At 36.4% G+C, this 12,215-nt stretch overlaps 1 protein-coding gene across 1 annotated transcript in view; it reads left to right on the top strand.

Moving 5' to 3' along the window:
* sspo (SCO-spondin) overlaps window positions 1–12,215 on the top strand; it is a 149,044-nt gene that overhangs the window by 62,656 nt on the left and 74,173 nt on the right. Inside the window, 14 exon segments of the mRNA XM_051682192.1 lie at window positions 480–600; window positions 740–953; window positions 1,276–1,417; window positions 1,994–2,317; window positions 3,796–3,945; window positions 4,391–4,408; window positions 5,840–5,986; window positions 6,062–6,226; window positions 7,436–7,627; window positions 8,009–8,131; window positions 9,484–9,613; window positions 9,743–9,868; window positions 10,016–10,107; window positions 10,209–10,391. Coding sequence (XP_051538152.1) covers window positions 480–600; window positions 740–953; window positions 1,276–1,417; window positions 1,994–2,317; window positions 3,796–3,945; window positions 4,391–4,408; window positions 5,840–5,986; window positions 6,062–6,226; window positions 7,436–7,627; window positions 8,009–8,131; window positions 9,484–9,613; window positions 9,743–9,868; window positions 10,016–10,107; window positions 10,209–10,391 — 2,127 coding nt within the window.

The raw sequence follows: 12,215 nt of genomic DNA, 5'->3' as shown, positions 1-12,215 counted from the left end.
TTTGTTTGGAGACAGTTTTGGACACATGGAGACATTTTTGGACATGATTATAAATTATATTTGTAATGCTATAACTTTTGATTGCTTTGTGGTATCAACACAAAACAATTCTCAGACAGAGTTGACATGATTGGGAACAAAACAAAAGCAGTTTTTCGGAGCCAACTTATTTACTCCCGGAGATATATAATGTCAAGTAAATATTTGGCTCAGTTTTTTTTTTTTCAGCACATTCTTAGTCTGAGAGTCTTGGAATGTATCATAATCTATATCATTAAAAATATTACACATTTTCTTTACAATGATACCAAACACTTGACCCTCCTTTTTTTTTTTTTTGTCGTGTTAGAAGCCTTTAATTTTGGGTATGCCACTGAAACAGGAAATCTTTAAAAACACCTTCAGAGCTTAGAGTTAAAAGAAGTAGGTAGTGTGCAGTAAGCTGTACGCTAGTATGCATTGCCTCTGTTTCCCATCAGGTATATGCTCTTCTGCGCTGGGATTGGAGGATGGGCGTGTCCATTATGGTCAGCTGACCTCGTCCTCGTACAGGGAGAATAATCCTGCTGACGCTGGCCGTCTGAACGTCGTGCCCAATGTGTGAGCATTTTATTATGAAAAAAGGGTTATATATGAATTGTTAATACTTACAGTAAAGGAGGAAAATATTATTACATTTAATAAATAGCATTGTGTATTTTCTACTGATTTTTGTTTTGTTTTGATGCGTCTCCCTCAGTATGATCATGGAGCCGGGGTGGAGCCCATTGCCTGGAGACCCTCATCCGTATTTCCAGGTGGATTTCCTGGAGCCCACGTGGATATCTGGTGTGGTGACGCAGGGCAGTGAACGCATGTGGGGTTACCTCACCAAATACACACTCGCTTTTGCTTTGGTGGAGAATCAGTTCATCAACTTCAGTGAGACTGCAGACACAGGGTCTGTTCCAAAGGTAACTGCAAAAACAAATCATGATATGCAGAGCCGTTTCTAGGCATAGGCGAACTAGGCAGTTGCCTAGGGCACCACCTGTTGGGGGTGCGCCAAAGAGGAGGCCGTGGCAACGAACTCCCCCCCAACAGGGGCAGCAATAGGGATTTCGCCTAAGGTGCCAGAATGGTCTGAAACAACCCTGATGATATACTGTATTAGTTAGTAGGTCTAATAATGGACTGGATTTATAAATTATATTTAGGCGATGTAAACAATGACATTATGTCATTTGAAAGTGTTTTAATTCATGTTTTTATATTCATAATTCATGTTCATGTCAGATATTTGACGTGAGGATGTTCAGTCGGACGCCGGTCACGCGCTGGTTAAACCGGCTGGTCAGAGCTCGCTATCTCCGGATCATTCCTGTAGAATTCCGCCACACGTTTTACCTACGTGTCGAGGTCCTGGGCTGTAGAGGAGGTAAAAGACTTGTTCCTGGATTTCTTTTATTTTTTTTATAAGTGTTATTAATGATTTTTACTGTGATCTACTAAGCCATTTTTATTGTTGTTGTTGCACCCTGTAGCCCCACCCACACTGAAATCTGATTGGCCAACAATCCCACGCTACATAACTGTTTAGTAAACATCAAATATGTATAAAAAAAGAACATTCTGTCATCGTTTACTCACACATGTGTGGTTCCAAACATGTATGACTTTCTTCTGTGGAGAGAATGAGATGTTTAGCAGAATTGCACATTGCTCTTTTCCAGACAATGAAAGCATACGGTGACCAAACTACAAAAAGTACCATAAAAGTAGTCCATACAAATCATGCGCTGTATTCAGAAGTCATACAGGAACAGACCCAAATTTTAGTCGTTATTCAATGAAAAGCTACCCTCCAACATTGCATTAAATTTGAAGCTAAAATTCGAAATTCTGCAACCATTTCATTTACACAAATATTACGTTTCTTAAAACCTTTTCAAATGGTTTGAATCTAAACATAATGGAGACCTTTTTATCATTGTATTTTCATTTTGTCTGTCAGATGAGTTGGTCACGCCCACTAGTCCAGCAGTGCCCACAGCACCCTCTGGTGTACCAGGCTTACATAACCACACCGGACCAACAGGAAGTCCTGGTCACCATGACTACACCACTGGATCTCCAGGACTGCACACCAGAAGTCCTCAGGATGGCAGCCCTGGTGTGGCTCCACCCACTCACATCACAACAGCGCCACCTGGTGTCCATCCAGGAGGTCCGACAGGAGAACCAGGCGTGCATATACTGACCACTCCCAGAACTGAAGGTGTGGTCACCACTGGACAGCCGGGGCTGATGTCACCTACACCCTATACCAACACAACAGGTATGTGTTCGTGCATTTGCCTTGTTACTGTAGGTTCTGGTACATTAATGGGCTGTTCATACCAAAGGCGTTGTTGCATGAGTCTGGACTGTTTTTCCTATGTAAACATGCACAAGCCAAACTTCTTTGAGCACCTTTTTTTAGATGGCTTGTCAATTTAAAAAACTTCTTGAGACACCTGCGTTCTGTTCTATTCTTTGGGCTGTGTCTAGTATTTTTTTGCTTTAGCCAAAAATTTGCTTTTTCTTATTTGATATTATATATATATATTATATCAGGGTGTCAAAAATGTTGCTCTGAAAAACTGCTTTTGTTTTGTTCCCAATCATGTCATGTTGATACGACAAAGCAATAAAAAGTTATAGCATTACAAAAATGATTTATCCTAGTGTCCAAAAACGTCTCCAAATAAATAAAACATAATAATTGTACATAAGAACTAATTACACATGCAAATACAACAATTACTTAAGGTATGCTCTCTCTCCAAACTTGAAAGCATGAGTAACAAGATCTCATTGAGTTCCATTCTGTGTCATTTGAGTCATCATTGAGCCTGTGTCATATACTTGGCACCATCTCCTGGTGGCCATATGTAATTAGAGTGAATAATCCTCTCTGCCCATATTTGGATGACTTCCACCTCTGGTTGCAGCGATCTGAATCCTAATACGATTGGTTTAGAGTTCCATGACACTGAACAACGTACTACATCATTTCTGATGAAGTCATCTGATCCAGGAAAGCTAACGTGTTTTAAGCCAGATAGCACATTATGTGCTGTACGCACATTGTGCTTCGTGTGGATTATCTAATGATCTATGGCTATGCATTCGATTGTGTTGTGTGTGTGTGTGGGCTAGTTTTAACGATAATCACCTCCTCTTTATGTTCTGTTTATTTTTCGTGAAGTTATAAGTGAAATCGCGGCATATAAGCAACACCTGTTTACATGTAACATGTATGTCAAAGACATATACTTAGCTATTACTCACTATATTTTTGTCTGTGAGTAAAACGAATAGGCTGGTTGTATTCTACTCTTTGAGAGCTTTCCAACGACTTATGACACATGGCTATTTGATGAGTTTGATGTTTTTACTGATTGCAATAATATGTACAGTGCAACATTTTTTTAAATAAATTATCAAAATGGAACATTTCTGATTTTTCTGCAAATTTCAAAGCACTTGTTCAGTTTTGGTCATGGTGCCTACATGCATTGTAAAGTATAGCTTCTAAGCTTTCAAACTATACCTATTTTGTGTTGGTCAAGACTGCAGTAAAATATTGACTAATATATATATATATATAAATGGTTAAGTAACCACCTAGCAGATATGCATAACACCTTAGCAACCTGATAGCAATGCCCTGGTAATCACCCACAACACCCTAGCACTAGTTTTGCATGGGCTCACAATTTCTTAAAAATATTTAAACTAGATACTTATTAAAATATTTTCAATATTTTCAAGGACTGTGGGACACGACACCTGATGATGGTTTACCCAGAATACTGTGCGTGGAAGGACAGTTTACCTGCAGGACATTCGGTTGTGTTGAAGCAGCGTTTGTGTGTGACGGCCGCGAGGACTGTCCTGACGGCTCGGATGAGGATCACTGCAGTAAAAATAAAACACTAACAAAATTACACGTTTACTTACCTAAATGAGGACCAACAATCTTTGAAACTGTTGTCACTTTGTGTCACTTAAGTTGCAAAAAATGTACTTGAGACTTTACTTAGGGCTGGGGATCTCAATATTTGTGAGCTTATTGGTGACATTCGATATACATGACAATAATTATGTATTTGTACTGAAATGCCGTTAAAATTATTATTATTATTTTTTAACAGAGTAACCATCATTTCAACCAAACAGCCATTGTAGCCACGTAGATTTAAAATGTTTAATGCATAAAAATCTAAAAACAATGAAGGCATGTTTTCCACAGTTTTCCCACTAAATGAACAATTGAAGAATAATATTTAATCATTTTTTATTTAGATGCACCAATACAATACAGTTATTAAAAGCATATATTTAAAACAATATAGTGAATGAACAGGGTGTGCAAAAACCACAAGTTCACTCACTTTTTGGAGCCCAATTAAATTTGTATTATGATACAATAATAAACTGAGTTCTTCTTATTATTACTTCTACTATTATGAGGTTTACATTTGTTCTGTGCAATAGTTATATATTTTAGTCATATTTACTGGAGCTGTTATTTTGGAGGAAAACATGTGAAGTGCAGTGTGTATTTGACAATGTGCAATGTTGCTCACTACAAATCTGTCACCTCCTTTTCTGTTTGGGATGTCCCGATACCGATACTGCACTCATGTTTTTGTACTCGTGTTCGTAAAAATGCTCCGATGCACAAAAACGATACCATCTGACGTACGAATGTCATTATGTAAACATTCAGTGCACTAATTAAAATCACGTTATGTCCTAGTTAGATTATTTAGCCGCAAAAGCTGCAATTTAATGAGATAAATTATAGTTTGAATGTACTGTGTGCTTCAAATGTGAGCGCTTGTGATTGTGTGGAGACGCCAGCTACATGTACCTTTTAAAGATCCTTGGCTCATACACCATCATGAGCATTATGCGTCTGTTTGTAGCAGATGACAGTAAACAGACAGACTTTTAAGCGTGAGGCACATACAGTCTTCATGTTTATTTAATCACTTTGAGTCACGTAGTGACTGGCTTTTCTGGATTGACCGTCATAGTAAAAAAATGTCAAAATAAAAGCTCAATTTAAATGAAAAAAAGTATAACACAAATATATCACTACTGTAGTGTTTTGAAATATTCAATGTAATACTACTAATACTACAACTACTGCTGCTACTACTAATAATAAATTAATAGTAATTGTATTATATTTAAGTAATATCTCACATCTGTGATGCTCTGTTATGCATCACTTTATTTGACAAAAATAATTCCAATGTTGTATTTAGGATTGTGCTGTGAGGTTCTGTATATAAGCGCTTCATCTGATAAAAGTAATACAATATTATGTTGAAAATTAATTGTAAATTTTTTATTTAATTAAAGATTTAATTAATTAATTTATTTAAACACCATTTTGATGATAAAATTGAAAAACTTTTGATATGAAATTCAGAAACTCCTCATGCACGCTCTGTTGATTCTTCTGTAAAATGTGCGGCATTTTGCGGCAGTGTTCTGTTAGTGTTATATTGCTTATTACAAGAATACATGGCAAAAAATAAATGGATGTGAATTGTGTAATTTAATGAGTTGAAATGATTTTATTAGCTTACTTGTAGAGATCGCAGAGTGATATGCGAAGTAGGAAAGATGATATCGGTCTGATATCACTCTGTCCCCGGATGTGTGATTGTTATATAGAAATATCAGAATGCAAGATGGCATGTTTTACCAATCAGAATTGAGTGTTCAAGAGAGCAGTGCAATAAAACCATTTACTGACCATTTCATTACATTAACATAATTGGCACATCTCTTCTTTCAGGGCCCATCACACCCACCGGACGTCCCCTGCTGCCCGACTCCTGCTCTGCCAAACAGTTCAGCTGCTGGAGTGGCGAGTGTGTGAGTTTGAGTAAGAGGTGTGATCTCCGCAGAGACTGTGCTGACGGATCTGATGAGAACGACTGCTGTAAGTCCACAACTACACATCTCACATCAGAGCAGTGGTTCATGGGACTGACAGAGGTGTGTTTGTCTCCTCCAGTTGACTGTATTCTGTCAGCATGGAGTTCGTGGAGTCAGTGCAGTGCATCGTGTGGATTGGGCTCTCTGTTTCGCCAGAGGAATATTCTGAGAGATGCCCGGCCCGGTGGTTCCTGCGGCGGGGCTCAGTTTGACAGTCGGGCGTGTTTCCTGCAGGCGTGTCCAGGTAACAGCAAAATAACATGGTATTTCTGGTATAAATTACACAGTTTTTAATGATGTGTTACAGCAACAGCCGCAGATTGATTTATTTAGTCTGTTTTATTATAAATCAGATCTACATTCTGAATGCTCGAGCCACATAAGCCATTTTGACATATTTTATTCCTTAATGGCATGATTTATTGGTATGATTATTATTCTTAATATTACTGTAAATATAGCGGTAGATGTGTTTCTATTGTGTATATTGTTTTATTTTAATATATTGTTTGACTATGTAAAGTTCCTTGATAAGCTACCTTTAAAGGTGCTATGTAAAAATAAAGTTGTTGTAATTATTATTATTATTAATATTATTATTATTATTACATTTACTAAATTACCAAAGCACTTAAAATATTTATAATAAAGAAGAGTAAACATTTATACTTTTATACTTAAAAAAATTTATACAAAATAAATAAGGTGACGTAAATATAGCAGTGATGGAGAGAATAAAAGAAAGGTTAAAATTAAATTAAATTTTTTTTAATTTTAATTTAATTTAATTTAATTTTAATTTAATTTAAAGCACATAAAGTATAAATAGTTCAGAAGAAGATTTTATACAAAATAGATAAGGTGATATACTGTAAATATAGTAATGAAGGAGGAGAGAATAAAATAAAGTAAAATTAAATTAAATTAAATTAAGTTTTAATTTTAATTTTAATTTTAATTTTAATTTAATTTAAAGTTTGATTCAATTATTAAATTAAAATAAATTATTAAATTAAATTATTAAATTATTAAAAATATAAAATTCAATTCAATTTAAGAATTTATAGCACACAAGTACATTTTATACCAAATAAATATGATATACTATAAATATAGTAATGAAGGAGAGAATAAAAGAAAGGGAAAATGTAATTAAATTTAAATTGAAGCATTTATAGTACAAAAGTAAATTTTATACTAAATAAATAAGGTGAAGTAAATACAGAAATGAAGATAAAAATATGAGAAATAGACACTGAAAAATAAAATAACATTTTAAAAAAGCGCATGAAGCATTTATAGTACAGAAGTTAATTTTATACCACACGAATAAGGTGAGGTAAATATTGAAATTAAGGAGAGAATAAGAGAAGGGAACAATGTAAAATAAAAAAATAAAACAAAGTAAAAAGAATAAAATTGAATAAGAATGAAATCTCTTTCTCCGTCGCAGTGGACGGTCAGTGGTCGGAGTGGAGTGCGTGGTCGGTTTGTGACGTCTCGTGCGGTGGCGGACTGAAGGTGAGGAACAGAACCTGCTCAAACCCGCCACCAAAAAACGCTGGTAGAGACTGTGAGGGTTTGACACGACAAATACACACCTGTAACCCACATTCCTGCGGACCGCATACAGACACACAGACAGGTAAGTACAACACATCACATACTGTATTCACTAGGCCACTAGTTGACGTGTAGGGCCCGTATCGAGTACTCGTGGATCACATGATTTCAGTTGCACGTGTTCCATATGGTGACAGCAGGAGGAAAATTCCTCAGTCTACCAATTGCGTCCTGTTACAAATAATGAAAATATCACTATGGTTTAAATGGGTTTCTTTTATTTTGTCTGTATAAATGACAAACATCATTTGGAAAATAGTGGAAATAGTGCAAAATTTTGGTAAACGCAACCTCTGAGTCATGAACATAAGATAAACGCACGTAAGCATGGCTTTGAAAACACTTCATGTAACTTTATGAACCCACTGAACTTCAGAAAACTATCTGTTATTGTCTGCCACAGGCTGCACTGGAGGCATGATATTAGTGAAGGAGTCCGACTGTTTGGCTGGAAAAATGGATCCATGTCCCGTGACCTGCTCTGACCTTTACTCTGAGAGAAACTGTACCTTAAACTGCACTACAGGTACAACATCACTTACTTCAAGACTGTCAATAGATATAGTCATTGTAATTTTTATAAGGAATGTTTACCTTCATGTTTTTACAAGTCTTGCTCAGCAGACAGCACAAGATGATTTATTACATTTAAAATGATTAAAATATAATTTACAATTATTTTATCAATATTTATTGAATTATTTTTATTTGGGGGCTTTTCTCAGTAAATACTGATATATGAGTCTTTGACAAATTAAGTTATTTGTGGTGATCAAAATTAAAAATATTTAAAAAATATGGTGTAACGTCAAGTTTGTCGATATGTAATCTTTAATGTTGTTTTTTACAAATTTTTGAAAAACATTTATAACATTTTCTATAATACATTTACCCTGAATACACGAGAGTGTACGCAACTTAATTATTCATTTCAAAAAAAGTTTTCAAACATATTTTTCAAGGTGAAATTTTATATATATATATATATATATATATATATATATATATATATTTTTTACAAATATCATTAATTTTTAAGTCAAGGGTATCAAGAAGTTTTCTCATGGTAACACCAAATGACCTAAACAAATATGAACGTTTTCATATTTTTTTTTAAAATATTGATATTTAATGATATAATAAATTAATAATTTTTTTCAGAAAGTCTTCAGAGGTCTTCTCTGTTTTATGATTTTTTTTTTTTTGTCACATGACAATAAAATTGCTAATTACATGTTGGTTGCACCACATGACTTTGATTTGGTGGACAACAGTTTTTTTTTAATGTTAATCATAATCATCAAAATGGTTTCACTGCTTATTTTTTATTAAAATAATAATAAAGGTGGCCTTGGTAGCTCAGTGAGTACTGACACTGACTACCACACCTGGAGTCACGAGTTCGAATCCAGGGTGTGCTGAGTGACTCCAGCCAGGTCTCCTAAGCAACCAAATTGGCCCGGTTGCTAGGGAAGATAGAGTCACATGGGGTAACCTCCTTGTGGTCGCTATATTGTGGTTCTTGTTCTCAGTGGGGCACGTGGGGAGTTGTGTGTGGATGCTGCGGTGGATGGTGTGAAGCCTCCACACACGCTATGTCTCCATGGTAACGCGCTCAACAAGTCACGTGATAGAATGTGCGGATTGACAGTCTCAGACATCAATTGACAGCCCAAATTTTATTTAATCTTAAAAGATAACATGCTTGCTTTGTCAGCCAAATATATATACTATATATATATATATATGAGAGAGAGAGAAAGAGAGAGAGACAATAGTTAAGTGAAGTAAAAATAAGAAGGTTTGCAAGAAAAATTTTGATTGTATTTTTTATTTTTATTTTTTTTTGCCTTTATTCCCTTTACTTACATTGTTCAGGATGTCGTTGTCCTCCTGGTCTCTTCCTGCAAGCTGGCCGTTGTGTCAGTGCCAGTAAATGTGAGTGTTTATGGGACGATTCAATCCTGCAGCCCGGAGAGGAAGTCAACAACAACAGCTGCAGCACATGGTCAGTCGATTTTATTGGTGCATTTTAACATTAATCCATGATCAGTTCTCCTGCTTTTTATAAAGCAGCTTTTGATGATTTATATAAAGTTACAATATGTAAATCTGCACCATATGACTCCTTGTACAGCGTGTGTAAAAATGGGCGTGTAACATGTGATGAATCCAGCTGTGTCGCTCACTGTTATTGGTCAGCCTGGTCTTCATGGACATCATGTGACAGCAGCTGTGGGACTGGAATACAACACCGCTACAGGTGAACTATCAGACAAAGACTAACCTAGACCAGCACTAACCAGCATAAACCAGATTGGACCAGTATGTAAATTCATGCTGATCTAAGCAAGTCTTTTCATCAGGGTCAAGAATGAATGAATAAAGCATCTATGCCATGTTTACTCAGGTCTCCTCTGAGCCCAATGGGCATGTCGGGAGTCGAACCATGTGAGGGCGACTCTACGGAAGCCCGGCGGTGCTACACGCCCTGTTCAGAGAGTAAGAATTAACAGTATGATGTAGTAGCACAGATGCCACTTTTTGTATTTCTCTTTGGTTAAATTAGTCTCCTCTCTTTCTCTGATGTGTATAAACATCAGTTCCTGAGGGTGTCGAGTGGAATGTGTGGACGGAGTGGTCAGAGTGCAGTAAGACATGTTTTCTTCATGTGGACGCTGTCGGACTGAGACGACGCTTCAGGAGCTGTAATCAAACAGACAGCAGCGCCCCCTGTGGTGGAGACATGGAAGAACAGGAACCGTGCAACACATTCCACTGCCCAGGTAATTATATTATTCTGGGTTCAATACAAATTAAGCTCAGTCAACAGCATTTGCAGCATAATGTTGATTACCACAGAAAATAATTTAGTCTCATCCCTTGTTTATTTAAAAAAAAAAAGCATTGTTGTCTAATTGTGGTGACAGTCGCATGAATCACCTAGGAGGAGTATTTAAAAGTTCAGAGACTGCAATATTCATAAAATCCAAAATAGCAGACTTCCTGTTGGGCGGACTTAGTGACTATAATTATGAAAGTTGTCCAGCTTGATGAGAACTATATATGTACCAATTTTGGTGACTGTAGGTGAAAATGGGAGTGCTACAGAGGCCGTCTTACACGCCCATTTTAAAGGGGGTGCTACAGAGGCCCCCTTGCACAACCCCCCCCCCCCCCGGAACTTTTACCCAGCCCTAATGGCCAACGACTCTGATGTGTGTGCAAAATTTCATGAGATTTTAAGCATGCAAAGTGCCTCAAAAACACCCAAATATAGGAAGAAAGAAATAATAAGAATTAATGCATTGCCATGGCAACAGTATTTAAGATTTAAAATATTCCTTTACAATTTTACATCAGCATTGTCTTGACATTATTCTAAAGAATTTTGAAGCAATTCATGTAAACACAAGAGGGCTATTTCAAAGTCTGTTAAAAGTGCCATACTTCCTGCTGCCAGTTGGTAGCGCTATGACTGTGACCCATAATAACCACATCAATGTGATCAGCCCTCATTACCAAACATACAGCTGAATTTTCATCATAATCACACAATGCACACAGAAGATATGAGGCACTACCTGTTTTCCATTTTTCACCATAAACGTATTGCTTCACTATGGCGACACCGTTCAAAATATCAAAAATCTGTTTGCAATTTAGCATTTGAAATGTCTTGGCATGATGTTGCACAAATTTGGTGCCAGTCACATGAATCCCCTAGGAGGAGTATTTAAAAGTTCAGAGCCTGCGATTTTCAGAAAATCTAAAATGGCCGACATCCTGTTGGGCAGAGCTAATGACTGAGTATGAAAGTTGTTCGGCATTATGTGAACTATACATGTACCAATTGTGGTGACTGTAGGTGAAAATGGGGGTGCTACAGAGCCCCCTTTACATGCCCATTTTCAAGGGGGCGCTACAGAACTCCCCCTGCACTCCCCCCCTGCAACTTTGCCCAGCCCTAATGGCCGACGACTCTGATGTGTGTGCAAACTTTCAAGAGTTTTCATGCATTTTAAGTACCCCAAAAGTACCGAAAACCTTGAAAAGAAGAAGAAGAATCCTTTGAAGAACAATAGGGTCTCCGCATTTTCAGTGCTTGGGCCCAAAATCTGTGATTAATCGTGATTCGCTACAAAAAACTATGCGATTAATCATGATTAAAAATGTAATCGACTGACAGCATAAAATAAAAAAACATAATTTCAAAAGTATAGCCATGTGACGTAAACATTATACACATTTTAGTGTGATAAAATCGCTTGCAGGGTTTACAGGCATTTCGTCGTCATGACAACAATATTGTAATTTTGAATATAACTTTACACAGAAAAGGTAAGTGATTTTATCACACTACAATCATGTTAATACGTATAATGTTTATGTCTTGTGGCTATTCTTTTGAAACAATGTGTATTTTAAAGTTTATATACTGGCCCCATTCACTTCCATAGTAAGTGCTTAACTGAACACGCAATTTTTAGCATGTGTATTTTTTTTATATAATAACCAAGGGATGTCTAAATTATTTTTGTGGCAATCAACATTATGCCAAAAATGCAGTCAGTTCAGCTTAACTTGCATTGAACTAATTCCTTAAACCT

This window comes from Myxocyprinus asiaticus, chromosome 41, assembly GCF_019703515.2.
Source record: "Myxocyprinus asiaticus isolate MX2 ecotype Aquarium Trade chromosome 41, UBuf_Myxa_2, whole genome shotgun sequence".
Classification (NCBI taxonomy): Eukaryota; Metazoa; Chordata; class Actinopteri; order Cypriniformes; family Catostomidae; genus Myxocyprinus; species Myxocyprinus asiaticus.
Note: the sequence above shows the minus strand (reverse complement) of the source record. Positions and strands in the feature narration are given on the sequence as shown.